Source organism: Ascochyta rabiei, chromosome 5 (assembly GCF_004011695.2).
Source record: "Ascochyta rabiei chromosome 5, complete sequence".
Classification (NCBI taxonomy): Eukaryota; Fungi; Ascomycota; class Dothideomycetes; order Pleosporales; family Didymellaceae; genus Ascochyta; species Ascochyta rabiei.
The window spans coordinates 1,452,763-1,465,694 of record NC_082409.1 but is presented as its reverse complement, the minus strand read 5'-3'; the positions used below and the strand labels follow the sequence as shown (position 1 = coordinate 1,465,694).

At 51.6% G+C, this 12,932-nt stretch overlaps 4 protein-coding genes across 4 annotated transcripts, besides 2 other annotated features; 3 read left to right on the top strand and 1 right to left on the bottom strand.

Annotated features, from left to right (window-relative positions):
- Positions 1-297: 297 nt before the first annotated feature.
- EKO05_0003646 (uncharacterized protein) lies at positions 298-1,269 on the top strand (the record flags this gene model as incomplete). Its single annotated transcript, XM_038938353.1, has 3 exons — positions 298-756; positions 810-1,082; positions 1,135-1,269. The coding sequence occupies 3 exons, from the start codon at positions 298-300 to the stop codon at positions 1,267-1,269; spliced, it is 867 nt and encodes a 288-aa protein (XP_038800632.1).
- A 431-nt stretch (positions 1,270-1,700) lies between these two features.
- Positions 1,701-4,061, top strand: EKO05_0003645 (uncharacterized protein; the record flags this gene model as incomplete). The annotated part of the gene is made up of 3 exons (XM_038938537.1): positions 1,701-2,099; positions 2,147-2,609; positions 2,659-4,061. The coding sequence occupies 3 exons, from the start codon at positions 1,701-1,703 to the stop codon at positions 4,059-4,061; spliced, it is 2,265 nt and encodes a 754-aa protein (XP_038800633.1).
- A 1,169-nt stretch (positions 4,062-5,230) lies between these two features.
- Positions 5,231-5,275: a tandem repeat.
- A 385-nt stretch (positions 5,276-5,660) lies between these two features.
- Positions 5,661-5,682: a tandem repeat.
- Positions 5,683-6,052: 370 nt separating this feature from the next.
- EKO05_0003644 (uncharacterized protein) lies at positions 6,053-7,240 on the bottom strand (the record flags this gene model as incomplete). The annotated part of the gene is made up of 1 exon (XM_038938534.2): positions 6,053-7,240. One exon carries the CDS (start codon positions 7,238-7,240, stop codon positions 6,053-6,055), a length of 1,188 nt encoding a protein of 395 aa, XP_038800634.2.
- Positions 7,241-10,501: 3,261 nt separating this feature from the next.
- EKO05_0003643 (Peptidylprolyl isomerase) lies at positions 10,502-12,071 on the top strand (the record flags this gene model as incomplete). Its single annotated transcript, XM_038938531.1, has 2 exons — positions 10,502-10,581; positions 10,730-12,071. 2 exons carry the CDS (start codon positions 10,502-10,504, stop codon positions 12,069-12,071), a joined length of 1,422 nt encoding a protein of 473 aa, XP_038800635.1.
- Between the last annotated feature and the right edge of the window lie 861 nt (positions 12,072-12,932).

The following is a 12,932-nucleotide window of genomic DNA, read 5'->3' as shown; positions in this document are numbered from 1 at the left end:
CGATTTGCTTGCCGTGCGCTTTAGACTTTCATCCTGAACGAGTAATCATAGATTGCATTCCGACGGCTTCCACTACCGTGGATACCTGACGGCTCAACTTCGCCAAGTTTCTGCTTGGATTATCATGTGGTACAGTACATTCCTTTGCTTCATCACGTTTGCCGCTGGTAAACAAGATCAATATCCATCTCGTTCACCATAAATGGGACGTATCCTAGTAAGAAGAGTCTCACAACGATCACCAGCTTCATCTACCACGTTCCTTTCCGACACTCCTTCCCATTCACTCATTACAAGATGAAAGCCAACTTCCTGGCACTCGGTCTCTTTGGCCTGGCTGGCGCCTCGGCCGTACTTCCCCGTGACTACCCTACAAAGCCTGACAACGGCTACCCTTCCAAGCCCACCAAGCCCGTCTACCACGACTCTTACCCAACTAAGGTCCCCGCGAAGAGGCCTACGAAGCCTGCGTACCCTACAGACGAGCAGGATTTCGAGGACGGTTACTCCTACAAGAATTCGAAGGGCTCCACCAGCTCCTGGAAGCCTAAGTCTAAGAGTCCCGAGTTCTTCAACATTCGCGTCGATGAGAAGTGCGACGTGGTCGACGGTGTTGCTGAAGCTCCTGCCGACTGCCCCTTCAATGGCTACGCTATCAGGTTGGAGGGCGGCATCTTCATTGCTACTCCCTACAACAACTACTTCGACCCCAAGCTGCCCACCTTCTTTGTCGATGATGACACACAGCTGTACACTGTTCGTAACCCCCTCTTAAACGCTGTAAATATTGTTCTTAACACCGAATCCAGGTCAGCAAGGATCCTCTCCAGGTCTACATTGACGGCATCACCGGTGCCCTGAAGTACACTAAGATTGGTTGGCTCCCACCCAACGCCATTGCCATCAGCTTCTACCACACCGGTAACAATCCTCTTGGCCTTGTCGACCCCAGCCCGTCCTACCTCAGCTGGCCCAGCACTCAGGGCTCCAGCTTCTTCGGCAGCCCATGGGTTCTCTGCCCTCTCGGAAGCACCCAGCAGTACCAGGTATTCATCAACAGCGAGAACTTCGGCATTGGTGGTGTAAGTATTCCTTCAGTGAAATGCTGGTCGGGATTTGCTAACGTTGCTGCAGCCCGCAGGTGTTGCCAAGGACCCCGGCTCTTGCGTATCCCGCAACCTCGCCGCTGTCAATGCCAACCCTTGGAAGCAGACGAGCCCTGCTCCCTACTACCCCCCTGCGCCTGCTGGCTACGCCGGAGACTACTAGAGCCGCTATCAGACGCTCTTCAGCACGTATCACTACCCGAGGTCAAGCAGCATTGTTCAAGGAGTCTCATGCTTGTAGTTTACTTTCTTACATTCCCTCCGTAATTGCCCCCTACAGATCTTACATGTTTTCCAAGTTGTATTTTAATCAAATTGAATATTAGTGCGGTTCGATAGACAGTTGAGCCTGTTTCGATAACACACGTCCTTCCCATGCTGTGTGTCGATCATATTTTCACCTTCACCTTCATCTCCGTGCTCCGTGTTTGCTGATGTCGCAAACGAGATGGCACCCCATCTTATTAACGGGGCAGCAGTGCGCTGCCCCGCGCCTTCCCCATTTGCTTCACGTCGTCCACAAAAACAGTCCTCGCCATCTAGCTCACTCTCGCTAATCCCCCTTCTCATCCGATTCACCGCTGTTACTTCGAGATGTTTGGAATTGGGCCCATGCTGCCGGTCATACCAGCCGTAGAGAACGTGGAGCGCTCTTCAAAGAAAGTGTGGAAGCGCAAGAACAGACACGATCAAGGTACCGATAGCCACGAGCTGGCAGTGATCAGGTTACCTTCGACAATTAAGACGGAGACTACTCTCATTGAGTTTGATGAAGAGTTTGCGGTCAAGCAGCCTGAACGGGTGCCGCATCACCAACGTGATCTATCGCTTACTGTGCATTGGAGACAGGAGGACCTCGAGCGCATGGCAAGAGAGCTTAACGATGGAGTGATCTCAGATCTTGATCTTTCTCTTTTCGTATTCTGGGTCAAGGCAAAGCATGGAAATTATCTCTATGCAAAGGAGCTCATCCGTGAGTTGGCATTGGATCAGGTTCGTGGTACCTCTGCCTATGTCAATCCTGCGGCTAATCGATCAAGGGCTACAACATCGACAGAATCTCGAATGTTCGTGTGCGCAAGTTGCTGCAAGAAGTACACGATGCTCGCCCAAGGTCTGTACCCGGCAAAGGCCCTTCGCTCCAATTATCTGCAACAGATGGCTCACGTCAAGACTGGCGAAGGAGCCTTGCTACCGTTCTAACGCCGGTCACAGCGCGTGGCAAAGTCTGGTTTGCAGCAGTTGGCGAATCTGCAAAGACAAGGTCTAACAAGTTGAACACCAGGGATCCACAACACACCTCAACATGGGATAGTTCATTCCAGAACCAGACATGGCCTCCAGATATGCGAACGATCGACAACATCCGAGCAGTCACTTCACCGCTAACTGCTAGGATGGACAGTCTGCCTCCTTCACTGCGGCTTGAGCGAGAACGCGTTGTACAAGAGGCTGCTAGGGTCTCCATAATCTCCAATGACACAGTAGACTATCCACCAAACAGTGAGTATTTCCCAGGAACAATGTTCGTAGCGGTGGCTTATATGTACAGCGCCGGACCGACCAGCACCGCTCAGCGTAAAGTCGCGAGGCTCTCGGGCGAGCAGCGCCACACCCCTACCAAACGCAATCCTGCGCTCGGTCTCTACACCTGTCCGTACTCAACCTCGAGGGGAGCTGGTACCGCTTTCCCCGGTCAGGGCTGACGTCATGATGGGAGACACCGAAACGTTATCTTTTGTCTCGTCGTTCTCAACCACTCACAGTACTCTCTTCACTGACAAGCTGAATAGCAGCAAAGCCAAACATCACGGTACGAACAAAAGATACATGTACAAAAATGCCGATGATCATCACCATCGGGGCCCCTTCCAACTCGATGCTTCGGACGCTGCATCTGAGTCTGGTTACGGGACTTTCAGTAGCCTTATGCGGAAGGACAAAGATCGTGCGAGTGGTGGTCTGAGTTACGACGGTGTTATCATCGGAGATGGTTCATTCGACGCCCTTGAATCTTACATCGGAACAGAAGATGAAGAGGATGATGACTGTTCAATCCTCGAGTCAACCTCGACATTGAGTGAGCTCCAAGCTCAGACGCAGTACAGATACGCAGTGGAGAGGCCTATCGTCGAGTCAGTGATCGCAGAATCAGTACCTACACCGTCGCAACGCCATGTTACTGCAGAAGCGCGTCATAAGTCTCGGGTGTCAAACGTTCTTTCACCCGGAATCAACTTCCATCGTCCTCTACCTCTAAGAAGCTACGAAAGCGAGGCGACTATGTTCCCTACCGCCAACGCCCGCGCAAACTCAGGTCATAACCGAGCCACGTCGGTGACCAGTATTATTGCCAGCAGACGAGCCACGACGGAGACCATGCCTCTTCCACCTCTACACAGCTCAGTTCAACCGCATGACAACGCCAATCTTGATGAGCAACAGGGTTGTGAAAGGGGCAACTCCCACACCAAGATTTCTGATCAAGTGGGCGAGGAAAGAGTGTCAGTCTCGCAATGCTCATCTAATGCATCAACACTCGCTGCTTTCCCTATCCCGCCGATGGAAAACCCTGTCGGAGAGCTTCCCATGCTCGTTTCTCGAGCTATGTCACAACTTCATACGACAGCATCACAACTCTCTGTAGCTCCAGCTCTACTCGACGACACCTACCGTGCTATCATCAAAGTTAACATGGACGCTCTTCTCCAACGCACTCGAGCTCGAGGAGAACAGCTTCAAGTCGTCGAATGGGACAAATTGTCTAGCTTTGAGCGAGCCTGGCGCGAGATGAACAACCTTGTGCTCGTTACAGTCTACGGAAGAAACGACATCGTTCTGTCAAACAGAGACGTGAAGTATATTGATTGTGTTTCAAGAGAGCTTCGCGGCGGTGCGAACAACGACGTGCCCTTCGACTGGGTCCGTCGCATGTTCGAAGGTGACATCCAATAAGGTTGACACTTTCCGCCCGTACCATATTAAATGAATAGGGTAGACGTGTCGCTCCGGGAAATCTGGTCACTTCACAGGAAATATAAAGCAATTTGAAAGCAATCTCGGTGACTCGTTCAACAAGTCACCGAATGAAGATTGTGCTTTCGCTAGGAAAGCATGGCCAAGTTCGAACGTATACATGCATGTAAGAGGCGACAATTCTCGCTCTGGTGGTCAGTGCCTGGAAAGTCTAGAATTCGATTGTGAATGATACATTAATTCGATCTGTTTACACTGGAACAAAGGCTCCGACTTGAAGCGTCACCATCAGGGTAACTGATTTTTGAAAAACAGAAGAACAATATGAATGTTCAGCTGAGTGTGCACAAGCTGTTCTCCTTTGCATAGAGTGCACTAGCTGACTTGTTCTTTTAGACATGTTCCGCGCCTCTACCTTCTGCCAGTTGACATATACTCAATTCCGCATTAGAATATAGGGTTCGAGGTAATTTCAATCACCTGCCGATCTGCAATGACTAGACACATCTCGCTCAATGTATGCTTTTATCACGTGGAGAATAGTCAGGGCGACGATCTTGTTGGCAAGAAATAAACTTATTTTCATGGTACCTCTCACATTTTCGAATGTCCAAGCAACCTGCACAGAAAAATAAAACGTCGAAACCCGTGCTCACGTCAAAGATCGTCGCAAGGCCTGTTCATCTCGTTCATCATTTCCTACACAGCGAACCGCTTATGACCCCTTTTTGACGGAGCCAAAACCTAATTCGCACATTATACTCGCTGTTTATTGCATCAAAAACACACTACTCTCTTCGTGTTTCGATCTCTTTCACCAACAAGGACTCACCATTTTGAGCGACCCTTTTCGGCACGTCAGATGCATGTAACACCGGTATACATGCCTTGCACTACGCGTGACCTCCACTGTGCGACCGAAGCCCAGGAATGAGCCGCCGTCACATCTGAGCCCACCCTTACCCCTGCAGCATCCTGCAGTGTCCTGCAGTGCCGGTCTAGACTGGGAGAGTGATGGGACGTTACCGCATCGTGCATAAGTTGAGACAGGCATCTGTCTGCTACTTTGGCTGCTGTGTACGTGCTAAGTGGGGGTCGGTATGAAAGCGGAAGTTGGTTGGGTGGTGTGGTGTGGGGGCGGTGAATTCGTGGGGCTGGAAGGAAGGGATGTGTGGGAAGTTGGAGGTGCGAGGGCAGGGGTCGTCAGGGGTCGTGGTACAAGGCTTGGAAGAAGATAGATGCTTGTGCTGAGCGAGGCGCAGATAACGCGAATGCTGTGAACAGCGGTCATGTCAATTGGACTCTCCACAGATTAGGTACATAGTAATTCACCGGAAACGTCATTAGATGCTATCAGCGCGTTGAATTTGTGCAGACACAGTGCATGATTTTTCTGATGTCAGGATAGCACATGCGCATATCATTTTCCGTGAACCGTAGTTCAAAATTACAGCAGATCTTTTGCAGATGACGGGAATGAAAGACAGAACAAATGAGTGGCCCTGGCGTGTGTCAACAACCTGCAGAGCAAGGTGACGAGGATGACGTTGTGATCGTAGAAGAAGGCAGCATAAAGCCCTGATGCTGCTGCGGCTGCTGCGCCGCCTCACTGAAAATGCACAATGGTAATGCCAACTAAGGAGATGGATATAGTGCTGAGATCAATAGATGATAAATGAAATGTGGCCCTGTGGACTTTGTCTTGCGAAGTGTAGATGCGTTGAAAACCCTGTAAAGACACAGGAATCGGATTTTTGGGACGCCAATGGATGCGAACTATTGAAGCATTTCACCGCCGAGACGGTTCGTTTGAGCAATAATCATATGGTGTGAAGATAGGATGACCTGATAAGATTGACAAGAAACTCCAGAAAGAGTTTGAAAACCAGCATATGAACGTGATGCGCGAACAAGCTGAACAGCCTGCAGCACCGGAGGGAACAGCAAGACTGTGCTTTTTGAAAGTGTGCTCAGGAGCTGCTGGCGAGTTTTGACAACAAGTTACGGCGCTCAAACGATTTCGACATCATGTTCTCCATGGCTGGTACGTTTGTGGTCTGATTCAAAGGCGTGTACGGGTGCCCGCTGACGAGATTGCTAGAGGATTCATTGTCAGGGAAAGAGGGTCTCCTCGTACCACCATCATAGGTGTACAGGTTTGTAGTAGAATTGTTGCATGGAAGCTGGGTTGTCGAAGGTTTTGAAGGATCTCGAGACTCTCTGAAGTTGGAGTATGCAGGCGGCGTAGGTGCAGACATGGTCGATGGATCCAAAAGCAGTGAGGTGCTGAAGTTGAGCTCGGTTGGTGGAGCAGATCCTGTTGAGGTAGCTGTAATGTCCGCAGATGGGGTGCAAACGAAGCTTGACGAGGTGTCTGCAGTGTCTGCCGGCGCCAGGGCAGTGGTTGGTGCCGTAGCAGTAGTCGTTGTCTCATTGACAACGTTCATCAAGTTTTCGTTGGCGGTCGTCCATGGTAACAGAGATCTATTGAATGATGGTGGACTCATGAGAGACGGTGTTACGTTATTAAATGATGGTGTAGCGACTGTTTGAGATGAACGTAGGCGCTGGTCCTGTTGCTGATCCAGTGCATGGTGCAAACCGTGACTTGGACGGGGCTGTGGTGCAGGGAGCCGTCTGCGCGGTGCGAGGGGGATCTCGGTTGGCTGCGATTGTCGCTGACGAGGTCTCTCGGGCAACGTCAATTGCAGAGAAGACATGTTGAGCGGCGAAGTTGGCTCGGCTGGAGCTGGTGGTTGGAAGTTTGACTGTGGATACGACAAGCCGCCTATTATGCAAGAGTGTCCGTAGTCAGAGTAATAGTTTGCTTGAGATTGCATAGAGCGTGAAGTAGGGTGCGTCCAGCGATATGGAGAGCCGTCTAGGTTCGAAGCTGCCGCCGCTGTTGGTGCAAGTGGATAGGTCAAGGACTGGTCAAGAGAGTACGACTCTACAGGTGATGTGTCTTCTCCATATGCAACGGACCATTCAGAATTGTATGTCGGCTTTGTTTCGATGAGTTGAGGGTATCGGGATTTGTATTCCAGTTGAGGATATTGCTGGCTCTGCATGGTGCGATGATAGGACGGATTTCCGTTAGCAGGATACAATGGCACCATATCTTGGGCTGATGCCATGCTAGCAAGGCTTTGCGCCATGCTGAAGTTATCCAGGACTTTGTGGACGTGGTCAGATCCGACCTATCATGGTTAGCATGGCCTAGAAAAGAGAATGGTCCTTCTCACTCTATGGAACTGGCACTGACTTGGATCAACGCCAGCTTGCCTGCAGTTATAGCAACTGACACCATCCCCTTTATCTCCACTGCAGCGGATCTTCCTTTTGCGACAGCGTGCACACTGTAGGCGTTGTCAGCTGTTGTTGTTCAGTCTTGATGCCGAATGCACGACGGTCGCATTATGACGTATCGCAGTTGAAAGCCGAAGCAAGGCGGAATTAGATAAGTTTGGACTTACTGCCACTGCTATACGGCGTCGTGGGCTTGTTTGCTCTACCTCGAAATCCTCTCGATCCATATGAGATCGCGGACGCAGACCGCTCACCGGGCCTCCCATAGGATAGGCATAGTGATCAGCTCGTGTGTAATCAATGGGTGTATGGTGTTCGTTGTAGTAAGTCTCCGGGAAGGTTCGGGCAGATGCAGGACGCGAGAAACGGCGCGGGCCGTCGCAACGTAAGAGCGACATGACAATGTCTGTGTCAAGTGTTAGACATACGAGCGCCAGTCCATACTCTCAGGCTGTCTACCTACGATATGTATACGATCTTCCTTGGCTGTTCCTAGAACAATTGTCTCACTGCCAAAGTCGGCGTGACAATCTAAGGTCTCTCAGGCGTGGTGTTCTGATGAAATCAAGTAATCCGCCAAAACAGAAAGCACTCAGGCTAGAAAAATTCGCCGGCCAACGAAATACGATTAGAGCAGGCGTGAGAAGGTCAAGAGTTTATAACCGAGATCGTAAGGGATGTAAGGACGCGGTTCAAAACCAGTCATGGGTCAGCAATAACTGTTTGCTGAGAGAAGTCCTGGTTGGCGTGGTCTGAGACCTGATACAAGACAGAGCAAAGCGGCGATTGATGCGGTACCTATAGAACCACAAAGCTAGCGAATAACTTGAGTGTTTGCACGTCGACCACTTTGGAGGGCACAACGCGGGCAGGCGCAGAGGCCCCTGCAATGTGCAGGGTATGATAGCACACACCTCCAAGGTTTGGAACATACGATTTCGAAAGGTTGGAAGTGGCACCTAGCACAGAGTAAAGTCCCTTCTTGTGGTGATTCAAGGAATGTCATGACCTCTAAGGTACCTGGAGGCAGCGGGAACGAAATATACAAGCACTCGCATTTTCGATGAAGATTTTCTGATGATGAGCACCATAAAGCACCATAAAGCTCTAAGAGCATCCCTGAAGATGGTCGCATCTCGTACCCGAACGCATGGTGTGTTTTAACAAGTAAATGGTGTTTGCATCTGGAACACAAAACACACCGGGGAAGCGGGGGACCTGTCAACTTGTCATCTTATCCTACCAGACCGCGTTGGAGTATCGAGCCTACATCCAAGTGAGGTGCAAAACTTGAAGATCGATGGCGGCCCGAGGGCTGTCACATCAGATGGCCACCAAAGGAAGTCCGATACGTGTTGTGCGCGTTTTGTGCTTGATCTTGGAAGACTTGATTATCACAGCTCAACTTTGTACCTCTAGGAAGATCGGACGAGACCCCTGCTATTGTCCTCAAATGGCCGGTGCAAGTCGTGAGCTGGAAGCGAAAGCGAGCTTTATGCAGCTCATCTGCACGTATTTCTGCGGGTGGCAACTTACCGTGTAGAGGACATGAACACTGTAAGGATGTCCCAGTCGGAGCAGGCCCGGGAAGAATGCAGTGCGACTTCTAACCACGACTGTCTGACAGAGCCCTGCGTTAGCCTGAACGAGTATAGCTGCCGTGAACGAATCGACTGGTATCTGGGGATTTGCAGTGCTGGTGATACAACGTTTGGGAAGAGAAAGCACAGGTTGCTGGCGGCATGCACGACTGTACCGGCTTAGGGCGCAGCAGATGCGTGAATTCCTGGCACAAGACAATACGCCACTCAAAAGCTTCACGGCGATCCTAGACCGCTTTTGTTGCCGACTGACATCAACATATCTTGCAGTCGAACAGAAGCTAGTGCACAGTTCGAACCGCCGATTTAGCAATCGAATATACGCAAGTACTTAGATCGAGCGCGGCGATACAAAGCCGTCTTTGCACAGCCAGGATCATGACCACTTCGCCAGTAATGGCCGAGCGCCAAGACTGCGTAGCAAACAAAATGTGCACAAGCGAATCGTCGCGGTTGCAGTCGTGGGCTCTATCGACTGGGTGACAATCTTGATCCTTCCCGGTTCTGCGGGTCGAGTTCCACAGCATTGTTCAGTGCGATCGAACGTGAAGCATGAACAACGTCCCCCATGGAGAGGGTTGAAAGGAGATCTGTGAAGCAACCCTTGAAGCCATTACTGCCATAGTGTACAACGCAATGCTGATGTGAAACAAGATGAGCGGCGTCCATCTTTCCAGATCTTGGGCAGCAGTGGTACGCATGTGCTGTAGCTGCTCATGTGGTGCCCATACGTCAGCTTCCTGTCGCAGCAACCCGTGCTTTGATGCTACCAGTGAAGACACGGAGTCAAGGACCTAGAGCAAACCTGTCGAACGCTTCGATGGTAGAGACGACAAGTCGCAGCCATGGGGATAGACAAGGCAACGGACATTTGCATCCCTCTCAAACGAGGATTAGGCCAAGCGGGTAGGCTAGTGGTTGCAGGATGCGGCTTGCAGCTTGCAGGTACCGGTGAAGATCGGTGATGTAAGAGCCAGGATATGAAGATCGCTTTACCGGTTCGGTTGCCCGTTCATCATGGCGGATTCGGATCGCGATTGTAGGAAGAAGCAGCGACCCTAAGCCTATCAGATAACCAGTGTCCTTTTCGACAGGCCGCACAACATTGTCTCCGGGCTCTTCTCCACAGTCGCCTAGGCAGACAGCATGCATGTGGCATACCAAATTGTCTGTCCCGTAACAGCGATGCACAAACGCAGTGCAAACAGCTTAGATGAGGCCTGTCGAAGATCGCAGTCTCGAGGCGCGCTGAGATATGATTGCATTGTCTCACTAGCGCGACGCGCCTCCAGTCAGCGTGCTAGGTGAGATGTCAAATGCTGGTAGACGTTGCTCAAAAATAATGACAGCGACTTGCGAGACATGTCAGTCGAGAGTCGTGCAACTTCATACGTGCCAAGAGAGGAGGGGAGTTGGATTGGGTCACCGCTGACTAAGCCATATTAGCGCGCATCAGCTGTTGAAGCTGTCGCGACTTCACTTTTGCCTCAACACGTCCGCGCCCAAACCATGTCTGTGCTGCTTGAGACGTCACTTGGTGACATTACCATTGATCTTCTGGTAGATGACGCGCCAAAATGCTGTGAGAAGTAAGTCGCTTCAATCCCTACACGCGCCCTATGTTGTTTCCGTCGCTCATGATGGATTTCTCGCTATCGCTGTATCTGTACACCTTATTCCGCTGTCTTTAGACGCACGCTGAGCACACGACAGCCACTGACAGCTTGTCACATTCAGCTTTCTCAAGCTATGCAAATCGAAGTACTACAACTTCGCGCCTGTGCATAGCGTCCAGCCCAACTTCTCCTTCCAGACTGGCGATCCCGTCGGTCCAGGATCCAAGGACAGTGATGGCGGTCGCTCAATCTGGGGCTTGCTTGATCCCACAGACACGGCAAAGAAGAACTTTGTACCAGAAATCAAGCACCACCTGAAGCATGCGGAGATGGGCACCGTCAGCATGGCCACAGCGCCAAATCCAGAGAACCCTGACGAACGATTCGCAGGCAGCCAGTTCATCATCACACTCGGCCCAAACATCGACTTCTTGGACGGTAAGGCTGCCATATTCGGTACAGTCGTTGAAGGTTTCGATGCGCTCGAGAAGATTAACACAGCGTACGTCGACGACAAGGGCCAGCCGCTCAAAGACATCCGCATTCTGCACACTGTTGTGCTCGACGACCCCTACGACGATCCTATCGGTCTCATAGAGCCACCAGAGAGCCCTCTCCCCTCTGCGGCGCAACTTGCAACAGTCCGTGTTGCTCACGATGAGAACCTCGAGGAGGAGAATGACCCAGAAGCGCTGGAGAAGGTTCGAAGGGAACGCGAGGCCCGCGCACAAGCCCTCACTCTTGAGATGGTTGGCGATTTGCCATTTGCCGAGGTCGCACCTCCTGAGAACGTGCTGTTCGTCTGCAAGCTCAATCCCGTCACGCAGGATGAAGACCTGGAACTCATCTTCTCACGATTCGGCAAGATAATGGGATGTGAAGTTATCAGGGACAAGCGTACTGGCGACAGTCTGCAGTACGCCTTCATCGAGTACTCAAACCAAAAGGAGTGCGAACAAGCCTACTTCAAGATGGACGGCGTCTTGATCGACGATCACCGCATCCACGTCGACTTTTCTCAGAGTGTGTCCAAGATTGCCGATGACTGGCGGGATATCACCAACAAGAAGCGGAGACGAGCAGCAGGTGGGTTTGGTGGTATCGACAACCTGGAGAAGAAGACGCAGTACCGTGGCAGAGGAGGTCGAGACATAGTCTCGGATTCTGTCGTCAACAACCTTGTAGTCGATCGTGATGTCGCACCGCAGGAGAGTAAGGCCCGGGATGACAAGGAGAGGAGACGAGATGGCGCACAGCGACGTGAGCGGAGAGAAGAGTACCACGACGATCGATACAAGCGCAACCGCAGTCGCAGTCCACAACGCGACCGCAGGGATCGCGACGACGGCCGGTACGAATCCAACCGGAGAGAGCGAAGCCGTAGTCCTGACAGGCGTCGCGAAAGCAGACGGGATCGGAGTCGAGACAGACCCAAGCGAGACGATGGGGAGAGAAGACGTTAAACGAGCTTTTCCACAACATGACGTCTAGAGCATGGATGCTATATCTCTTGAACCAGCCCTGTACTATAACTCTCTCCTTATGCAAGAACGGTCCCACACTCGTCGCTAGAGGCGAAACAAGCACTATTCCACCCTGACCAACCATGCAGCCACCACCAGACCCTATGCACTCACCACTGAAATCTCTCCTAGCGCGGAGGCGCAATCGGCCCTCCTGCACGGATATACAAACGCGAGCACGTAGTATAAGCCACTTCCACACCTCTCTCATGGCTCATGCGCGTGTTGCGTTGCATGGACGGGGATCAATTGGTCCGGTCAGCGCGTGGAATCGGGCCTTTGATGCGTCGTGCATGCAGGTCCGTGGCCATGGATCTGTCTTCCAGCCGCATGCGAGGCTGAGAACGAGCATACAAGGATGTCGGGCGAGGATCGTGCGTAGCAAAGTCGAGGAGATGTTTTGGTGTGAAGGTGCGGTTTTTGCTGGGTTGCGTGGGTATTCGTTCTAATGCGAGGGTTTCTGCTGGTTTCTGGGCCTTGGGTGGCTGTGTATGGATGTGGGATGGGGAAGATGGAAGATGGAAGTCGAAGTAGAATAGGGCGAATATATCGCGTCGTGTGTCTATGCTTGCCTTGGTTTGGAAGGTGTTGGAAAGACGCGGTGTAGCACGTGCGGACTGTCTTCGAGTAGGTACACGCGAGATCGATTGCGTCCCGACACACATCGCGCGGGTATGGTACGTGTGAACAGATCAGGGGAAGAATATGAATATGCAGACGTGTATTTCAGTCTTTATACTTTGGTATAGGTATACAAGAGGACGTGCCCATTCTGGTTGTTGGCAATGCGTTGCCCCATCG